The sequence below is a fragment of the Myodes glareolus genome, chromosome 9 (genome assembly GCF_982192425.1).
Source record: "Myodes glareolus chromosome 9, mMyoGla1.1, whole genome shotgun sequence".
NCBI classification, from domain to species: Eukaryota; Metazoa; Chordata; class Mammalia; order Rodentia; family Cricetidae; genus Myodes; species Myodes glareolus.
The window spans coordinates 37,172,638-37,195,182 of NC_142034.1; the positions used below are offsets into that span (position 1 = coordinate 37,172,638).

The 22,545-nt window shown below is 39.6% G+C and overlaps 1 protein-coding gene across 14 annotated transcripts in view; it reads right to left on the minus strand.

Moving 5' to 3' along the window:
- Bcas3 (BCAS3 microtubule associated cell migration factor) overlaps nt 1–22,545 on the minus strand; it is a 479,995-nt gene that overhangs the window by 352,333 nt on the left and 105,117 nt on the right. For all 14 annotated transcript variants that reach the window (XM_087910149.1, XM_087910146.1, XM_087910147.1 and 11 more), the window contains exons 9-12: nt 21,295–21,371; nt 13,290–13,366; nt 9,065–9,148; nt 661–831 (exon numbers count right to left, since the gene is read on the minus strand). In XM_087910149.1, coding sequence (XP_087766275.1) covers nt 661–831; nt 9,065–9,148; nt 13,290–13,366; nt 21,295–21,371 — 409 coding nt within the window. The remainder of the gene's footprint in view (nt 1–660; nt 832–9,064; nt 9,149–13,289; nt 13,367–21,294; nt 21,372–22,545) is intronic.

A 22,545-nucleotide genomic window follows, 5' to 3' on the forward strand; every position in this document is an offset into this window, starting at 1 on the left:
TCTGGAGATACAAGATAGTCCCCATACTATTGTCATGTATAATTTCTGGTTTGTAATTTCAAATTTTCATGTGTTTTGCTTTTTGTTTTTGTTCCTGTTTTTCACTGTTTAAAAGGGAATGTGTTAGCTGGGCATGGTGCTCCTGCTATAACCCCAGCACTCAGAACACTAAGGAAGGAGGATTACCACTGACAACTGGGCAACAGTGAAACGTTATCTTCCAAAAGCTAAAATAAAAAAAAGTTACAGAATTTCATATAATACACTAAATTATGTCATACATAACCACTGCTAATTATTTTATCTCCCCCACATATGCCAGTTCCTCAAACTGCTTTCCTGTCTTTTCATGTCCTTAGGAGAAATGAATTAATCTTGGGGAGTAGATTATAACATGGCATTATACCAGGAAACAGTGTGAACACAAGAGCACAAAAAGGTGTGTACAAAACACGTGCTCTGAGAGAGAAGAGAGCATGTCTTTAGGTTTTAAGTACTGATGATGATTGAACTAACAAGGTGAAAATGTCCCTTGCTTCCTAGAATGGATGACAAAATCTGACCTGTTTCTAAGACTACAAAGGATTCATCTCTTTGGGGTGACTCTAGCTTGGGCCCACGTCCTGCAGTGCACACAATGTCATTCACGCGGGCTATTACCTGGCCCTCTCCAACTGTCTCGGTGTCTATGACTGTGATGATGCCCGGCACGAGGGGGCTCCGCCTGGAGTTGCTGTGGATGGCAGCGTCATCTTCTGTCACCCCCGAGGGCAGTGTGCCTGTCAGCTGCGTCACCACCTTCCCAACCATCGTCAGGCCGCTCTTCAGTGTCTACACGGCAAGAGAAAAAAATGGGAAGTCTGAACGTGCACTCAAATCCATTTCCTAGGCCCAAGCAATTATTCTCTTACAATATCTGATATATGTATATAGCAATAAACTCCACAGATTTTCAATCTGCTGTTCAACATGATCTTAAAACTCATATAGAAAAATCAGCATGAGTTCCAGGAAATGTCATGGATGATGCACCACATCAGTGATACTAATTACAAGCACAGAGCTGCTAAATTTAATAGGGGCACAATTATATATTTACTATAACATTTCTTTACAGCAGCGCCTTAGTTTACATATTTTAGCATATGACATAATATGAAAGGAGCTGGTCATGTGACAATGTTTTTAAATATTATATATCAAAGTTTATATTCATTTCATCTAGATAAAGATTGAGACATTGATAGAATATCTAAGTGAGAAAAGATTATAATTCTAAAATATACCTATGCTATTATAAAAGACTACACACTAAGAATAACGATGGGAAGTACTGTCTAACTCCATAGTAAGTACAAGACAAATGACATCCAACAGGAGACGCAGCTGACAAGTCTCTTTCCCATCTGTGAGAAGAAGTAATCCAGCGAACACTAGTCCACTCAAAGCAAGAGAGTAAGGCTACTGCGTGTATTTTTCCTCATTGATAAATCTGACTGTCCTGATATATGTTAATAGAAATTAGGGCAGGGGCTGCAGCTCAGGGAGAGTTTGTCTCACATTATCTGTAATAGGACCTATGATCTAACGTGTGTGTGCACGCGTGCATATGTGTGTCTTACTTAGGTCTAGCTATATTTGTCTTTTGTTACTACATCACTGTAGAGAAAACCTATTATTGCACAGATACTTGAAGCCCTTGAAAGCAAATCATCTTTTATAAATTTTTGTCACCTCAGAGTAGCACTTCAGAACAGCTTTTTCTCACTGCTTTTCTTAACAGTCAATCTGAATTTCCTTATGTAGACTGTAAAAGAGGTTAATTTTCTATTCTGGTGCTAAGAAATTGTTTAAATGAGATTATTTGATTACAATTATAAAATCTTGACTTATGTTTACTCGCTCTCTCCTAACAGTCATATATTAATGTGTTTTCACCCCACAGTGGTCAATTGATTTAATAAAAATGCCCATGTTTTTTCTTGTTACCTGATAACGACAACAGTTTTGAGAGCGCAACGCCATTAGCGCTAATGGATAAGGGACAACTGATAGGGCAGAGAAAGGTTCAAAATGACGAGAGACCCTGTGGCCGATTTCCTGCATGGGAAGAGAACCATGTCTATAGGATTAAAGGCTGTAATGAATTTCTCTCACACTTTGCTATAGTCACATAGTCGGCTGCCTTAATGACACAGTACTGTTCTGTGAGAGTACTCTTGCAAAACAATCAGGATTGAAGAACCTTTAAAGAATCTAAACATTTCAGATTGTGCAAAGACACATCCAACTTATCAGCTCCACAGAAAGTTTCTCTGTTCTCAGTTGGTGCCTTGCCCGCATCCTAGGTTTGCATCAAGTCTATGTACGCATTAGTTACTCAGATAATGTGGGAAGGAGTGTGACTGCCACAGCATCACATCTGCCACTCGCAGGAAGTGCTTAAAGTGTGCTTCATTCCAACACCAGACAGTCCTTAAGAACAACTTTGGTGAGTCACGTGGTGGTGGCGCACACCTTTAATCCCAGCACTAGGGAGGCAGAGGCAGGCGGATCTCTGTGAATTCAAGGCCAGCCTGGTCTACAAAGAGAGTTCTGGGACAACCAAGACTGTTACAGAGCGAAACCCTGCCCTATCTCATGAGAAAAAAAAAAAAAGACTGTAAAATTTTTACTTATGTACATTCTTTTGAGATGTTGTTTCTCTGTGTAACCAGACCTGGCTGATCTTGAACTCACAGAGATCCTCCTACCTCTGTCTCCCAAGAGCTGGGATTAACAGAGTGTGCCAACACACCCAGTTTACTTATGTTCATTCTAAATCAAAGTCTTCACTGATGCAGAGAGCACTCACAAACAGCCCTAATTAGATGGCTGCAATGAATCTTACATTCTCATAACTTACAACACAAATTGTAGATTTGGTGATTATGAAGTTTAGGGGTTGTATTAAAAAAGAAGAAGAGATGGTTTTGCCAATAGTCATTGTTCTTTCCAAATCACATCAAGTCTTCATGCCAAGATGACTGAAATAGACTGCCTTTTTCTTGTTTCCCTGGTGACTTTTCCCATTGCCTCATGGCTTGCTCTTCTGCATTTTTTCCACTATTTATGTGCCCCACTTTTATTCATACTCGTTGGCATAAAAGCATGAGCTGATATGCTCAGGGGCAAACACGGAGGATACACAACCAGACACTTTCATGCTGAAAGGTCTTGCTGATAAAGGTCTGGCCACCTCTGCGTGGGAACAGCTCCATTAGCACTGACGGCGAGAGTGCCGCAGCTGAGGCATCTGGGAGGTTAATCAGGCTTCCTGTTTGCTCACATCAATACACCGTGGCGCCTGGTTCTCTTGGTCCTTCAGAGGCTTACTCGACAACACTAACAGATTCGGTGTAAATCGTTTCTTGTGAATTATTGAAACAAACGTTCAGCTGCTAATTGAGAAACACTAATGTGTTTTATAATCACTGCAGTTTGAGATTTTAGCACAAAACAAAACAGTTACAATTGATTGGTGAGTTTTTGCCCCACCCCCACCCCCTTGGTTTCAGTCATCTCTAAGTTTTATCTTTCTGCTTGAATTCAGCAGGCAGAACTTTGCTGGTTATCTTATTTAAGTATACTTTACAGTTTAACATTCTTAAAAGTGTTTTACTTTTGAGACCACTACTCTTTAGCCATGGATGGGTCCGGGCATATCTCACCAGAATGCCTGTATTACCTTGGATTTGGGTTTTGATCGCACAACATTTAGCAAATATTTCACAAAAACGTGAGAGTTAATTGGTAGATTTGTGTAACTATCCCATTATGATGGAAAAGAGTATAGTCTTCTATACTCTCTTTAACTGATCTCTTTGTTAATCTCTGGTGGGTAGTTTCACCTCAGAGCAGGTGCTTTGGGTCCCCAGAAACGGGCGGAGGATTCACTGGAGCTGGAGTGACAGGATGTCATGAGCTGCCGGACATAGGGCTGCAATCTGAGCTCCTGTCACTGCGGTGCCCTCACCTGCTCTGCCATCTCCTCAGCTGGAAAGGTTCAATGTACACTTTATATAAATGGATACACACCCTTTCAATTTTTTAATTTATTCCTTTTAGTGTATATGTGAGTGTATACATGCCCATGTTCCGAGGCCTGTGTGAGGCAGCCAGAGGAATAATAAGGAATCTATTTTCCACTTCCACGGGGAGTTCTAGGGATCAGCTCTACAAAGTCATCTCACCAGCCTTAAATTTTAATGAGTAAATGGTAAACAAGTTTGCTCATCATCTAGTTAGCAATTTACTCGAGAATTGAAAGAAAAGGGGGAAAATCCTAAGGAAAGTTTTCAATTAAAAACTGGTAATAGGACTACGGAATTTGGTAAGTGCTTGCTGCACAGGGGCTCAGACCTGAGTCTAGATCCCCAGAAGGTCGTGGAGGCCAAGTCAGAGTAGCGATAAGCCAGTGATGCCAGTGATGTCAGTGCTCCATCGGCCACTGGGGCAGCCTCTGTGGTCGGTGGGGAAAGTTGAGCCCAAAGTTAAAGCTGCCTGGTAAATTAAGAGCAAATAAAGAAACCACCTGGAACATACATTCATCTTCCACTTACTGGGGTAAGGCACCTAGTACCAACGCAGTAGATCTATCTCAGTAGGTAGATTTCTTGCCTAGTAAGCATGAAGCCCTAGGTTTGATCTCCAGTGTGGTGGTGCACACCTATAATCCCAGCGCTGGAAAGAACAACTTGAAACCCCTTATCAAGCAACAAAAACAACCTAATGATACATAGACTCTTACTCTGACAGTTTCAGGAAACCTGACTATCAAAGCTCGTAACATTAGCTATGTCTAGGCTTTCTCAATCTTCCAGAAGAGAAAATTGAAGCTAAAATTTAAATAAAACATAGCTTAAACAGTTAACAAATAATGATATAGCTAAAATTCAAATCTATACTGCTCTCTGTCTAGATCTGATCTTTAACCACTGTCCTGGCCTATTCTGGTTCTAATTTGTTCCTACTGTAGTTTATGATCTCATAGGGCAGGAACACAAAACAGATACCCGATAGGGTGAAGATGTAGCAAAAATTAAGACTCAGGACTGTTCCAAGGTTGAGGCCAGTATGGCCTCAGTTCTGGCCCATCCACGGCTAAAGAGTAGTGGTCTCAAAAGTAAAACACTTTTAAGAATGTTAAACTGTAAAGGAAGTCATGTATTAGAATTAACCTTGCCAGGGGCTACCTGTTTATACCGTTCCATTCTTTGGGTTGAAACATAAAAGGAATGCACAATATAGCTGGGCATAGTGACACATGTAATCCTAACAACCTGGGAGGCTGAGGCAGGAAGGCACCAGGTTAGCCTGGTGGATTTCAAAGTACCCTGTGTGGTTGTGATTCTATGTCATTGTCTGTGGCCCTGCCTCTTGGTGTGTGTGGGGGGAAGGGGTTACAATAGAAGAGCTGACCTCTTCTTGGGTCCAATAGAACTTTGAAAATATCCTAGGGTAAATTCTGATAAATAAGGAACCAAACAGAAGAAATGAGAAGCAGCACTGACAAGAATAGAACCCAAACTAGGACTAGCCACCATTACTATAAGAGTTCATGTTTATTATAAGAGTTTAAGTGTGGCAAAGCTCACCTGTTTTTGAGTGCCAATCATGGGCACACTGTAGAAACATTACAAAGGGAATGTGCTGTATCCTATTCTTTACAGTGTGCTGTATCCTATTCTATATAGTGTGAGGTATCCTATATAGTGTGCTGTATCCTACTTTATATAGTGTGCTGTATCCTATATAGTGTGCTGTATCCTACTCTATATAGTGTGCTGTATCCTACTCTATATAGTGTGCTGTATCCTATTCTATACAGTGTGCTGTATCCTATATAGTGTGCTGTATCCTATACAGTGTGCTGTATCCTATATAGTGTGCTGTACCCTATTCTATATAGTGTGCTGTATCCTACTCTATATAGTGTGCTTTATCCTATTCTATATAGTGTGCTGTATCCTACTCTATATAGTATGCTGTATCCTATTCTATATAGTTTTCTGTATCCTATTCTATATAGTGTGCTGTACCCTATTCTATATAGTGTTAGTGTTTCCTACTATATTTACCTATCAGTTGCCAGATCTAACACGGGTTTCATTTTTTCATGGTCTTATCAATTTTTATTAAAGTAACGCTTCATCATTTAAACAAAATTGGACACAATCTTACTGCTCTTATTGCATTTACTACTGCATTGTTAATTCTCTATCCTCTTTTATTTACGTTTGTATTTGTGTCTGTGCAATTCAGAGACATAGAGATAGAAACAGACTGGCTGTAGTACCACCATGTTGCACAGGCAAGTCTCCAACTTCTCAGTTCAAGTGAACCTCCTATTTCAGCCTCCCAAATAACCGAGAAAACAAGCGTATACCACCACCACTGGCTCATTATAGATAGAACACTAAAACACAAAGAAACCCAATGTCCAAAGACAGTTTTAGTGATGAGTCATTACATTCAAGTGAGAGTGCAGGGCTAAGAATACCCACGTGGAAGCCAGAGACAGAAGCGGGAGCCTTGCTCTAATGTGCGCCACCTTACTTTTTGATTGAAACGGGCTCTCTCACTTGAACGTAGAGCTAGCTGTTTAGGCTGGAATGCCTGACCAGCAAGGCCCCAGGGCGCCCTCCTCTCTTCACACTCCCCAGGTTGGAGTTACACACAGGGCCCTCAAGGTTACAACAGTTCTTAAGAGGAGGCATGGGGTGTGAGGAGAAGCCCTTGGGCTCGCACGGGAAGCACCTTCTCCACTAAGCCATCTCCTCAGCCCCTTTAAGGAGAATTTTTTTCAAGTCAATTTAATTCACTGGCTGGGCAGTAGTGGTGCGTGCCTTTATGCCAGCATGAGGGAGGCAGAGGCAGAAGGAGCTCTGTGAGCTTTAGGCCAGTTCAGTCTACTGAGTGAGTTCTAGAACAGCTAAAGCTATACAGAGAAACCCTGTCTTGAAAAAAAAAATTAATACACTCTGGTCAAAAAAGTTCGGTGACCATAGTACAATGTAGCAGTGGCAGGACAAAGGAAGAGGCTTGAGTTACAGCAATCCACATGGTTACCATGCATTTTCCAACTACTGCATTCCTTGTGAGGTCAACTTAACAACAAATACTACCTAGTAACTTATTGGGGTAAATTATCAATAGAAGTAGAAATGGCTGCAACTTTCAAATACTTTATAGGTAAAAAAAAATCCACATAGCGGTTATAAATTAAGGATCACTTTGTGTCAGGGAGATGGAGGCAGGAGAATTAGAATTTCACGATCACCTTCAGCCCTAGTGAGTTTGAGACAAGCAGGGACTACATGAAAGCCTGTCTCAAAAACAACAAAATTAACATAAATGAAATGTTTAAACAATTTGGCAATATTTAAAATACTCATGCCTTCAAACACAAACCCAAATAAACAAATGAGTACTATATAAATTTTCCTTTTTGTTGTTTGTTTTCAAAATTATTTAATGACACCATTTGAGTTAGTTATAAATATAATTTATCAACTCATGATTTAATGCATCCTTAAACTGAAAATGTACCTGAAAATTTAACTTCAAGAGCTGTGGTAACAGAACAGGAATATACTACATGCCTAATACATATAAGTTCTAATCATCTAACTAGTGATAAGTGCCCTTTAGAAAATTAATCAGTCAAAATAAAGTTAATTTCTCTGGGGAGACAAACAGGAGTACTCGGTGTCATCCTCTGTGGTTCAGGCTGGACCCAAGATTAGCCTGAACTTACAGTGACCCTCCTGCCTCAGCCTCCCAAGTGTTAGGATTACAGTTGTAAGGCAACATAGCTTGTTAAACATAATTTCTTAGAGCCTAAACATGAAAGACCTGAATATCCACCCATATCCCCATAAGAAGTGGGGGAAGGTTAGGGGTTCAGACTTATAATTCTGAAGTCCTTAACTCTAGCCTTGCTTCCATATACCCACAACAAAACACTTTGAAAATGAATCCGGGCCCCTGGAGAAGAAAGCTAACAACAAACGAAAGCAGAAAGTGACGTGCTGTCCAGACTCACATGTATGAATGACAGTTAAGTTCAGGCGTCTCACAGTCAAAGCTGCATCTCTTTGTTAAATTAGTAAGATGAACTCACAAGAGGACACTCAAGAGTTTGCCTAAGCACTGTCTTTATATGCAAGAAACAGAGAAACATGAACACATAGTACTTTGAGCTGTAAAGACTTTTCCTTGCTCTGCAAGGGTGAACCATGTGTTACACTTCTCTCAGTGGGCCCAGGGACACATCCTAACACACATCATGCAAGCATTTGTGACAGTCTTAAAGTATTTTTGCATTTAACATAAAACAGTGTGACCTTTGATTCCCTCTCTGTGGTTGACTTTAGACTGTTGTCCTCTGAGCAGTGAGCTGTCTATTGCATGCTGTCATTCAGATTCACTGTCATCCCTATTATTAGAATTGCTCTGTTGTAGCCTTCACAATTCAAACGGATGGTGGTGGTAAGAATACCTTATAATCAACAAAGTTTACCAGACATCATCAAAACTAACCCGCACACACAGAAGAAGTCACTTGACAAACAGCAAGGGGCCGGCCTCTAACTATGAAAGAATCTTGGAATGTGCCAGGGGAATTTTTGAAGTCAAGAAGACTCACGAATGTTCAAAGCTGCAAAAGGATGTTCACAAGCCTGTTCGTGTAGGTAGGAAGATGCAAATCCAGAAAAAAAGAACCCAAGTCGCAACTTAAAACATGTACAGTTCTTTGCAATATGGTATTAATTAGTTAGCAGACCTGAAGCGAGTTGAAATACATCCAGGTTTTTAATGGAGAAGTGCAAACCATACAATCTTCACAATAAAAGAACTATTAACCTTGAAAGATTAACTTCCAAATCACAGAATGGCAAAACATTCTGACTTCTTACATTTACTCTACACTTGTGAATGGAAGTGGAATGGACCATCGCATCACGATTCAGCAGTTAAGGCTGGTCATTACCGGCATAACCGCAACTTCTGAGGTACTCACTTTAGCAGCACTAATGACTGTGGCAGTGTAAGACTGAATGTTGTCTCCACAGGCTCCACCGCGCGACTGATGACATCGAATCAACTAGGGAAGGGGAGAAGAGAACGGCAGAGTCATTTTCTATTAAGCTGTTTAACTCTACATGCTATTAGATGGCGGCTATTTACCATGCATGCTAATGATGGTGGGTGGGAATGTTTGCATGAGTGAACTGCAGACCAAACAGCTAAAAGCCCTGCTGAGACACGTTTACCCCGTTTTATAATCTTCTGGTGCCACTCAGGCAGTTTCATGCTCAACTATGGTTTTAATTACACGAAGAACGGGCTTTAAGAATTCATAAACTCTGAAATGGTAGGATTCCGGTTCTGGCAACCTTTCCACAAATAAATTTAAAAAACATAATCAAAGGACTTACACATAACTTCCTAACATTAAATATTTGACATACTAGCAAATTGGATGTTTGTTCCTCTTAATTTGTCTACAAGGATTATAAAAGGAAACCTAAAAGAACAGGCAAAACATTTTAGCCTATCTGCATGTCCACTGTGTCTGTAGGAAAGTGGACAGAGTGTGCACACACCACGTATGCACATACACTAACTGTCCACCTCAGAAGGACCACTGTACTTGCAGCTTGGAACTGTCACTATGAATCACAATTCTGATTCTCATTCGCTCGGCAAAAACTCAGGACCAAACTCTTCACTGGCAACAACACTCTTGTATTTACATAATAAAATCATAATTAAGATTCTCATGAAACATTTTGAAAGTTAAATGACAGCAGCAGGGCCTGTGAACAGCATGATATTGTAACAGGTGTTTTCAAAGTCTGTGAAATTAATAAACAAATTTTGAAACACCCTCAGATGACCGAAAACCGTGCTCTGCAGCACAAACTACCATGAGGTCCTTTTATTTCTAACTCACATGTTTAAATCCCTCAAAGTAACATGAATGTAGCAGGCTAGAACACCTTAAGTCTGATCCATGAAGCCAAGCTATTTTTTAGACAATATCTATAAAGCCACAACGAATAGAGTTCAACTTTTCTGATCAGCAAACTTGTTTGTCTCAGAATAAGATGTGGAAAGTAACTATTTTAGCTAATGGAAAGAATGGCTTGTTCATTCAACCACAAAGTCAAAGAACTATGAAAATCATTCCTCTGCTGCCTCCTGCTGCTCAAGCAGAGAAAGACAGCACTGCAGACAGCAAACACCCTTCCCCACCACGCCATCTCACCATCAGGACAAGAGCAGACCCTATACAGATATAAAATTGTTAAAGTTATGTAAAGAGAAAGTAAAGGTTTTCGTATTAAATTAAGTCTAAATATTCAAAGACAAATGGAAAAACAAACATTATTCTTAACCATTTCCATTTAACTACTATTGAGTCAGAGTTTTTACATGAAAATATGGTCAAAGCACAGCATTGAAAAAAATTCCATATTTATCATAAAAAAATATCATTTTTAAACAAAATCAGTATACAAATGAACTAAATTCCAGGAAATACTCTTAAGAAAAATGATCATTAAGGAAGAAATATATTATGTTATCTTTCATAATAACTACATGCATGTACTAGGTACATTGGGACATAAAATATGAATACAATATATACACAAATGTGTACAAAAATGTTTACAATTACACATTAAATGAAAGTCTAATCAAAATGGATGAAGGACAATAGGGAAAGATGGTCAATAAATAAAAATAAATACAAAACAGTTTAGTAGATGAAGGGATTTACTGCTAAGCGTCAGTTCAATATCCAGAACCTACATGGTAAAGGGGGAGAAATAACTCCTCCAAGTTGTTCTCCAGCCTCCATACGTGCTTGTGTACATTTCTACACACACACACATACACACACAAGAAATATTATTTAAAAGGAACCTAAGAAACACCCCCAAGAAGAGAGTTGAACAGTACACCTGCAGTTTTAGGCAGCGGTGGCAGCAGGCACATGTCTCGTGTGCCTGTTAGGCAGTACAGGCGAGCAATTCTAGGGCTACTTGTGAATTACAGGAACTGAACACACGAATAGATGCTGACGTTCCAGGATAGCACGCAAAGAGAGGGGCATATGACTATGAATGGAAACAGGAGAGAATTTGGTGCAAGTACCAATGTGAACGCCTCATTTCTACACCATGCAAATATGCATACACAGGTAGGTGTACAAATATGCATGCATTTCTGTAAGTGACATGATCCATTGAGAAGTTCTATAAAGAAACACACCTGAGTATGAAGATCACACGACAGGCCAAAGCTGACTTTCTAATGATTCTGTCCCTTAGAAAGGATAGGAAGGAGACTGGAGATATGGTGCACATTGCTCTTGCAAAAGACCCAAGTTCTGTTCTCAGCAGCCACCTCAGTGACTCACAACCTCCTGGAACTCACAGCTCCAGGGGTTCCAACAGCTCTGGCTTCCTCAGGCACCGGCACTCACGTGTACACACACACACACACACACACACACACACACTGGCACCGGCACTCACGTACACACGTACACACACTTGCATATGACAGGAAATACTATTGACAGATAACAAAATCGAACTTTCAAGGGAGTTGCTTCCTCTCAAAAACAGGTAGCTAATTAAACCTCCAACTCCAAATGTGCAGCTTTCCACATGTGGGAATATAATGACCAGCGCCAAGGGATGGTTTATACACTTTCTCCGCGGATGTCTCCAGCACTCACGGGAAATGCATTACAGATATAAACATTAGGAGACACCATTATGTCACTCCATTTAACTGTGTGGCTCTTGTATTGTTTGAAAAGAGCAATTTTTATGGGAAAATGAAGAGGCCAGACAAGAAGAAGTGTAAATAGAGCACTCAGTAACATGCACAATATCTTAATTTTTGTAGACAGGCTTTTGGAAAAGGAATTAAGAACTTCATCTAGAAAAATTATTTTCATCAGCCCAGTCTTGATTCTGCACATTCCAGAGGCCAGTTGATTTACGAGTTCTGTGGGTTCATCAAGTATTTGAAGTACCACATCCTGATTTTGTCAAGAACGACTTTGCACTAGTTCATAATATTCTCAAGATATAATAATCATGTAACCAAGAAAAACGAAACCAAAAATGCTAATCCTCAAAGCCAACAATACTTTTTATATCTTATTCTATATTTACAGTCCTAAATGACATAAAAAAATTATAACTTCTTGCATAAAATCAAAATTTATGTTTTACATTGAATTGTATATAAATAAAATGCTTAGATATAAAGGCATATATAGCAACTTTTACATACGATGGCAATCTTGGTAAGCCAAGTTACTAACTGATACATATCCATATCCAACAAGGGCGTGTGTGCTACAATCATTACAGCAAACAGCTGCACGATAGGGTTTAGTTGCTGACCATATAAGGCCAGTAAAATTGTCCCATGCCCCGTGACTCCAATCTATGCAAGAGACGGGTTTCAAGATTATTCCTGCAAATTGTTGTCTTTTAGAAAGTATCAGTGTGGGCTGGAGAGATGGCTCAGAGGTTAAGAGCACTGGTTGTTCTTCCAGAGGTCCTGAGTTCAATTCCCAGCAACCATCCATAATGAGACCTGGTACCCTCTCCTGGCCAACAAGCACACATGTGCAGACAGAGCACTGTATACATAATAAATAAATAAATCTTTAAAAAAAAAAAGAAAGTATCAGTGTGACCGTGAGCTGCAGTGCTTCATATCAATATTAAACAATCTCTAGGGGAGCAGCTCTAGGCAGAAGCCAGACTAGAACACCAAGAATCTACAAAGCCGTTGTTTAAGGACAGCTATCAGATAGTAACATATGCTGCTAGTCCTAGCACCTGGGTGGATGCAAGAGGACAGGGACACAAATCCAGCCTGAGCTGAAGACACTCTGTCACAATAAAACAAAGAAAAAGTGTGAGTTTTCTCTCTGAGGTAAGGGCTCACTATGTATGGCTGGACTAGGCACCACAAGTTAGCCTAGACCTTGAGGTTATCCTCCAAACACTGCCTCCCAAGTAATAGAATCAGAGGTATGACCCGCCAGACTGAGCTACGAATCCTTAAGGGTCAGATTAGTGGATGTACAGGTAAAACCTTGCAAAACATTCACTAGTGGTATTCACAACAGAGCATCAATACAGAGTAGAGACAGTCCTTCCACACCTGCTCCATTATAACTAACCCAAGTCTGGGCTGTGCCTTACCTTGTTTTCTGCATAAGCAAGCCAGCGGCTCCCAAGAGCAATGGGATTCATGTTTGGCCCAGGACAAGGATAACAGCCTGCAAGTTCCAAAGAGCATTATTAAGAAATTTAATAACTTTAATGCATTATTTCTTAATAAAAGAAAAAATCAAATGTTTAATTTTTTTTCAAAACCTCATAAAATCCAAATAATAGTGTTCAGTGTTAAGGTCTTTTTATATACTCCTGGCTGTATTGGAACTCACTATGTAAACCAGGCTGGCCTCAAACTCATAGAGATCTGCCTGCCTCTATCCACTGAGTGCTGGGATCAAAGGTGTGTGCTACCATATCCGGTCCAGTATTCATTATTTTAATACTTAAATGACCTATTTTTTTCACTTGTTTACCTTCCTGATGGATGAGCTCTGCTCCACTGACACAGAAAAATCTGTAACCACTTTTTACTAAAAAGCATTTACACTGTTATCCCTGAAGAACAATATGAAGTTAGAAGGAAATGACTTTAAGGTTGAAGTTCATAAATTTAAAAAGAATTTTTGGCGAGGATAGAAAGCATATAGTAAATGCAAGAAGTTAAGGTTAAGAGATCAATTAAAACCACACAGAAACATATCAGTAAGAAAATGATGCAATGCCAATGATGGGAAAAATGCAAAGTAATGTGGCCAATAAACATAAATAACCTTCAAAGGAAAAAAAAAGGAACTTCAAGGATACCTTGGCAGAGAGATTCTGGAAAACTAGATAACACTATATGCTTGAATTAGCACTCCATTTCATTCATCTTGGGCCCAGTGCCAGCTAGGACTAGCAATAAATGGTTCTATGATGTATTTATTGTTTATCACTTTATATACACTTGATTAGGGTTACACAGGGTTAAAGACAGTTCCCTTCTCTTTACTGTGGAATCTCTAGGGAACGGTGGTGTTGCTGTCATTGCTCAAGGCATATGTATGCTGGCATATATGAACAAGGGCATCCTGAAGATGTACAGAGACAACACATCAATTCTCTCCGTGCACTATGCAGCACTTGTATATTTGAAATTGCTCCTACTAAAATGAGACATTTGAATGCTTAACATCACATTTGAGGTAGCTAATCTCCAGAATTGTCATTAAAGATCAAAAAGGGAGGTGGAGGCAGGAACATCAAGACTTACAGGACATGCCAAAAGTGGTCTCGAGACCAGTCAGAACTACTATCTCAAAAAAAAAAAATCAAAAGTCTAAACATCCTAAATTCAAATCAGCTCCCATAACTAGTTCAAATGACACTAGATAGTAGCCCCTATCTTCTTCCCATGTGGGATTGCAACCTCAGGAAGACAAATTACTTACTGGTTCTAGGTTCTTAGGAACTCAAGTAGACCAAGATGGTGTCAGCCACCCAGCACCATCACAACTGTATAAGTATGACTAACTAACAATTAACTGATCTCCAGGTAAACTCTGAAAACAAGTGAAGGGTGTAGGGGATGTTTACGAGCCACTTAACAAAGTGAGCAGAGGCAACTGAAGGCAATGAAGATAGAATTAAGAGCCCCCAGCAACTCCTATAACATTGCATTTGGTGTGGTGGCTAACACAGGTAATCTGAGTACTCAGCAGGCTGAGGGCAGGGCTGCAGTGAGTGTGAGGCCAGCCTGGCCTAGTTCCTTGTCTGAGTAAACAACTGAAAGTTCTGCAGAAAGCCTGACGGCAGGCCAGAAGGTTGTTCCTACCAGAGACAAACTTGAGCACATTTAGGTTACTACGACTTCACCACTCTCAGTCCTGTGGCTATGAAGATCAGACAGGCCTCTTCCTCCCATGTGCTGGGCCAGAGGCTAGAGGTGAGCAACACCACTAATTATACTGTCGCCCTGCCTCAGTCAGCTGACCTTTAACAAAGGTGCCCAGGCGAGCCCACAGTGAAAGATGCTACCTTGAGTATGTGAGGCTTCAGGGCTGGAGACCCAGCACGGTAGTAAGAGGATTTGTTGACTTGCAGAGGATGAAGGCTCAATTCCATGTTTCCACATGGCGGACCTCAAAACTCTGCAACTCCAGTTACAGAGGATCTAAAGCCCTCTTCTGAACCTCAAGGGCATTGAGCAAAAACACTCATACACATAAAAACATATACTCAGTTTCATCAAAGCATCAACCACACATTCTAGAAGGATACATAAAGTATTATCTGTTAACCAATTAACAGACACATGTCTAATGACCATAAAATTTAGGAATATTACAAAAGAAATAAATAAGACCTGAGAACTATGTGTGGTGATGCGTATCTATAAACCATTCTTGGGACACTGAGGCAGGACGGTAAGTACTTCAAAGTCAGCCTGGGCTATATAAAGTCCAGACAAAACAAAAACAAACAAAAAAAACAAAGAAGAAGAAGGGATGGAAGGAAGTATAGACAGAGGAAACGAGGGAAAGCATTAGGCAGGAAGGCATAGAGAGGTTAAGAGGTGGAGCAATAATGAAGGCTACAAACCAAGTGGAATGCCACCCTATGTTCTGTTAGACACCAGTCACAAAGATCACATATTAGATGAGAGCAAAAAAATCAGAACACAACCCAGAAGTATGTACACTTATTTTAAATATCAATTTGAAAGTTCAAAAAGCGATGAGGAAATCTGCACATTAGATTTTGTTCATTTTGCATGTATATGAAACAAACAAATTTCAGCACAATGGATCTAAAATTTCAAGTGTGGGAATCATATGCAGGAAACAGGTGTCACGGTTTAGCTCACTGCACATGTACAGACATGCAGATTTTCTGACCAGCGCCAGAGACACCAGAGCAGCCCTCTTTACCTTTACCAAAGTCACGGCAGTAAATTTAACATCCACACTGACCTAGATGACACGACTCCAATCCCTTCTGCTGCACATTACAAACATGCGGGAGTGGTCATTGCCTGGAGAGACACCAAGGCATCGCTTTCCCAAAATATGAAAAAAAAAAAAAAAAGCAGCAAGCAAGCAAAGCAGTTCTTACCCAAAATTTTAACTTTGCATTTTAAAGCTACTTTAAACTCATTTCCATGTGTTCCATGTGTTGTTCATCATTAACATAAACAAAGAACAGACATTCTAGCACTAATAACATTAGGATTGCACCAAATAACTTTCCTTCTCAAACTGAAACACAGGCAGATGCACAGAGCCTGTTTATCAGAACTCGGGTCTCTCTGGAGATTCTGTATCTGCCTTTCAACTTCAAAGGATCCTTAAAATGACTGCTAATGACATCTATCAGTCTTTGTCTTTTGTTTTCCTACTCATACCTGGGTTTTGAATTTCCACATCGGACAGCTGCTCAAGACCAACTTTTCTGTACATCCAAACACAAGGGTGTCTCCTTTCTGGTCCTATTGGGTACGCTCTGTTAACAGTCCTCCATCAGCTCCCTTTACCTGCTCCATCCACTCTTTGGCACAAATCCCCATGATGCCTGCTCTGATGGGCACAGCAGACTCTACTCATTTTACAATACTTTCATTGTATTCATATATAAGGAGGCATTCAGCTAGGAATGCATTATGCAAGAGCTTCCCATTCTACCTCAGAAGTTAAATGTCTGCATGATCAAAACGACATCCTCATTAAGTGGTGATCTACACAGGGCATGATCCTATTTCTTTCAGGACTGGGTACCAGGCTGGATGCAGCTGTGTTGGTAAAGAGCTTGCTTAACCCATGCCAACTATAGACTCAATCAATACTACAGAAACCAGGCATTAGAAGCACTCCAGAGATGGAAGCATGTGGATAGGAAGTTCAATGACATCATTAGCTACAGGATGAGGCTAGCCTGGGCTACATGAAACTGTCTAACAAACAAATAACCCCACTGGGTGTGACTAAACAGAGACAAGGCACATGCTACAGGTAAGTGAGTTGCCACAAAAGACATCATAGTGTCAGTCTCCCAACTCCTCAGTCAACCTCTGTAAAAAATTCAAATACAGAAAAATAAATGAGATTTGTATCAACTTTGAATACAGTTAAAAAAATTAGTTGAAGGATTTGGGTGGTGCAAAACTAAAGAAAAATATCTGCCATTAACACACTGACACAGTATGTCAAATACTGTGGCAGAATTTGACACCTGACACCGAATTTGGTTTGAAATGTTTTTACCTGGTGCTGTTTTAAGTTTTGTTATGTCTGCTTTGTTTGAGATAGTCTCTCACTGTAGAGCTATGGCTGTCCTGGAACACAGTATGCAAACCAGGCTTCAAATTCACAGCAACCATCTTGTTCCAGCATTCAAAGTGCCAGGATTTCAGGTGGAAGCCACTAGGCCTGGATTATGACTTCAATCCCTTGAGTAAAGCCTTAAATCTGCGATTCTGATTCTTGATGAACATCAATCTAACCAACTTCAAATCACCTGCACAAACTCAATCCCTAGAGTTTAGAAATCGAGTACCCACTCCTGAGAACGATACTTCCGAGTGGAGTATGAAGTGAGACCTGTCACTAGGACAAGGAAGCATTTATTAATGAAGTTCAGCAACACTGGAGCAAAAACTACAAAAGTTGTTAATCACAGTAGGAAGCAAGAAATCACAGGTTTTTGTTGTTGCTTTCTAAACACTTGCTGGCTTTTTGGTTGGTTGGTTAATTGAGGGTTCGGATTTTTTACTTGTTTTTCAATGTGGTGTGTGTGTGTGTGTGTGTGTGTGTGTGTGTGTGTCAACAGCCTCTTTTCAGTTTTTATTGTAAAAGTTTCTCACTCAGTTGCCCACATATGAATTGAACTTGCAATCCTCCGGTCTTATCCTTCTACATAGGTGTCAAGCATGAATAAATCACACCATTATATTTTGTGTATTATGCAATCTCTACTAATAGAGGCTTTGAGGTATCCCCAGTCTGAGAGAGTATGTGAGAATCTCTCCTTGTGACAGACTACAAGACAATGATGGCTTAGCGAGCAGTTTGGATGCCACTTAAAAAGGCAGAAACACTGGGGACACTTGAACTGTTCCTCCTCTCGTGAACAATTCACAAAGGACAAGAGACACTAATACTGGAGGACAATGGCTTTAACTATTCAGTGGGTCCAGAAACTCAAGGTTAAGTATTTAGGAATATACAGTAACGATGCTCGATAGAGAGACATGATCACGGGATGGGGGGAGAATGGGGGATGACAGAGAGACACCCCTCACCCCCTGTAATATTACCCTAGTACTCAGAGGCTGAGGCAGAAGGACGACAGCTGTAACACCATTGTGGGTTAAAGTGAGAAGGACTGCTGAAAATGAATAGTCAGGGCAAGACAGCGGGAAAAGGGAGGGGAAGGGCCAAGAGGGAAGGGGATAGAGCGAGGAAAAAGAAATTTCTCTGAAGCCTAAAGTGCAAGTCACCAACTCTAGCTTCATCAGAACATCAAAACTGTTACTAACTAGCAAGGGATAAAAATTAGTATTTTTCATAAATAATGAAAATTGTGAATTTTCAATTGTAATAACAATGTTATCAAATAATTGGAAGCCTCTATGGACTTTAATGCCATTTACTAATTATGAGAAAAAAATTAACTACTGATAAAATCCTTTAATATGCAAATTTCCAAACTTAATTTCCATTTACATACACTCCACCCATTAATTAATGGATCATTAAGATGGCCCATAATAAAGTGCATGCCGTATAAGCCTGCAGACACTAATGTAAGCCCTAAAGGCCATGGAAAGCTGGAGGAAGAGAAGCATCTGCTGAGAGCTGTTCTCTTAACAGCATGCATGCGCCATGCCCTATGTATCCACAAGATACAAACAAAAGTAAAAAATAATTTTTAAAAACAATGGGGGGAGCAGGGCGTGGTAGCAAACACCTTTAATCCCAGCACTCAGGAGATAAAGCCAGTTGTGAGTTTGAGGCCAGCCTGATCTACATAGAGACAACCAGGGCTACACAGAGAAACCTTGTCATGAAAAAAAAAAAAAGAGGGGTAGGACAGATGATTCACTAATTAATAATGTTCCTTATAAGGTAGCACTCATGCCAGGTAAGTGCCTGTAAGTGTCCAGTTCCAGGACACAAGACTTCTTCTAGCATCGGAGTGCGCATTCACACATACAAATAAATTTTTAAAATAAATGAGACTTTAAAAGAAAACCAATGATGTTTGTCTCCACCACCCCATTTCAATGTTCTGAGCAATTAAATTGATACAGAAGTAACTACCAAGGAATGTATTTCCAGAATAAAGTTAAATGGGGTTACAACAGGGCTGGCTTTTCTTCCAGAGGTCCTAGGTTCAATTCCCAGCAACCACATGGTAGCTCACAACCATCTGTAATGAGACCTGGTGCTCTCTTCTGGTGTGCAAGCATACATTCAGGCAGAACACTGTATACATAATAAATAAAGACCTAAAAAAAGAAAAGAAGAGAAGAGAAGAGAAGAGAAGAGAAGAGAAGAGAAGAGAAAAGAAAAGAAAAGAAAAGAAAAGAAAAAACCCTGCCTGGCTGTGGTGGCATACACCTTTAACCCCAGCACTCTGGAGCAAGAGGCAAAAGGATCTCTCTAAGTTCGAGGCCAGTTTGGTCTACAGAGCTAGTTCCAAAAAAGGCTCCAAAGTTACACAGAGAAACCCTGTCTCAAAAATCAAAACAAACAAACAAACAAACAAAAATGGGGTCACCAACAGAGATACTTAGTACTGAAGAAGCCTTCACACCTTATTTGTAATCAATATCAAATAACAAAAAAATTTAAAAACACAAACTAAAAACCACTGCTGAAATGGAATGACAAATCCACAGGAAAAGCCCGGATGTGACTGAGGTGTCCAACTGTGCTCTGTCTAACTCATCTGCACCATGCAGGACTCCAGGCGCTTCACTGCCTGCCTGTTCCCAAAGCAGAGGCATGAACAAGGTGATGGACTGAGCATAAGGGGAACAACTCAGAAAAAAGGATTAAGGTCTTGGAGGGATGGCCTAGATTTACAATTCTTCATGCTCCACAAAAGGTGAAACAAGAACCATATTGAATATTATATAACCATATTATATAGTATGATGTGTAGTATAGGGTGCAGATAATTATCTCTAATACCTAATGCAGATATAACAGAGAACTTGACCTTATAGGAAAGGGATAATATCTATATGAATTACTACCTGAGGCTCAATAATATGAAGTAGCTACTCAGTAAAAGTCTGTGTACTCCATATCGTATTTCATTTCAAAATGGAAACCCACTAAGCTATTTCTGTGAGAAATATATATATATATATATATATATATATATATATATATATATATATATATCAGACTCTTTGGTGGAAAAAAGAGAGAGAGAACAAATGGGGGGAACTATTATTTTACTGGGTTGCAGGAAAAATAAAATTCAAAAGACATTCTGTATTCCAGAACGACGGGCATTTTGAACAGCTAACTGATCCCTGCTGGCATTTCCAGATCGTCTCTGTCCTTCACAACTCGGCATGCCAGGTCTCACATTCCAGTTCCTTAAAGTTAATTAGCTCCCCGTTCACTTCTCCTCCTACCCCAACCCTCTGCCTCTCTACAAAACCTAGTGCTGAATTTGTGTTTGAACACCGGCTCTAGCTAGATTCCGGGCTGATTGCTGAGCTCCTGACAGCAGTGAAAATCAGGGGGTAAAGGCAAAGGAAGGGTAAACAGCCTTCCAAGTTTAAATTCCTTCATAGAGCACAATGCAATCACCTCTGTACTACAGATGACATGCTAAATGATCTGCCTCAAACACAGCTGCAGGAAACAGGGAGGGGCACCCGAAATGAGGATATAAAGAAATCTTACACTCTATACAGAAATAAGAGGAAAGTGCTTTGGCATGGTAAAATTCCTTCTAAGATTAGAAGTTACGAAGTAATGGCGCCCATGAGAATCACGGGCAGAGACCATGGCTGAAACACACTGCTGACAGCATCCAGTCAGCAACAGAAACACAAACGTACAGACAGGAAGTAAAATGATTTGGTACATACTTGTGACAAAAAATTTTTTTGTGAAAGTACAGCTATCAAAGGCAGCAATTTTCTCCTGCAAGACTACGACGAGGATCCTAAAATTAGAGGGGAAAAACCAGAATGGAAACATGAGTGAATGAAAATTCTGTGAATTGAATCATAAATAATTAAAATCATACTTTTAAAATAAAACATTTCTAATACATAGGGTAGAAATATCTGATTCCAAAAATCTGAGAATAAAAACAATAAAATCTTTCATACAAACCAAGTGACAAATTCTAGAGCTATAACTGAACTCTGAACAGTTTCACTTTCAAATTCTGATTAAACAAACAACACTAAGAATGGATAATATTAACCAGTAGGCTACTTACTAAATGTGGTGTTCAATGCTAGTTAAAGTCACAATTAAATATGAATGGTTTTATGTAATCTATCACTTAAAAAGATTGCAGAATTTCTCAGCACACCGAAAAAAATCTGAAGTCTGACACGCAGCATATGCCATTTCTAAAGAGTTGACAAATTAATATTAATAACAATCTCTATAAACAATTTAGAAAACAAAATTTACAAATAACCAGGGGAATAATTAAGAATTTACAGATTGTATAATTAAGCTATGATTTTACTGTTCTAAAGTAAAATTCCTATAACACAATCCAAATACTGACTATTTCTTCTAGAATAACAAATTCCACACTTAGTGACTATTTCAATAAAACATCATTCTTATTACTAGGTAATTCACGTAATTTTTTTGGAAATTTTAACAGGAAAATCTAACACATGCAAAAAACTGGTGGAGAAATAGTAAGATTTATTTGTGTAACATCTCACAGCAAACGAGTCCTGAAATGTAGAAAACTTTCATTTGCTGAAGTAGAAGGATTCTAAATACTATTACTACTCCTATTATGCTACTGCTATTATTATTCAGTCTGCCTGTTGAGAATGTCAATCCTTGGATACATTTTCTTCTATTACCAAGTAAATAATGTGTTGATTGCTCTGTGTGCACTGTGCACATTAGAGGCAGAGACAGTCTCCCCACAAGGACACAACACAAAACTTTACACTCAACAGAAAATTTAATTTGTATCCTAGCACTAAAGGATGCCCCAAACCGTCTCCCTTTCTTCAATTCCTCACACTCCCAGCAAAGAAAGTACCAACATCTCTATTGCTCCTGTACACATAATATCCACCATTTAAAAAAATCAAATAACAAAGCACACTAAAAGGAAATACAGCCTGTTGTTGTTC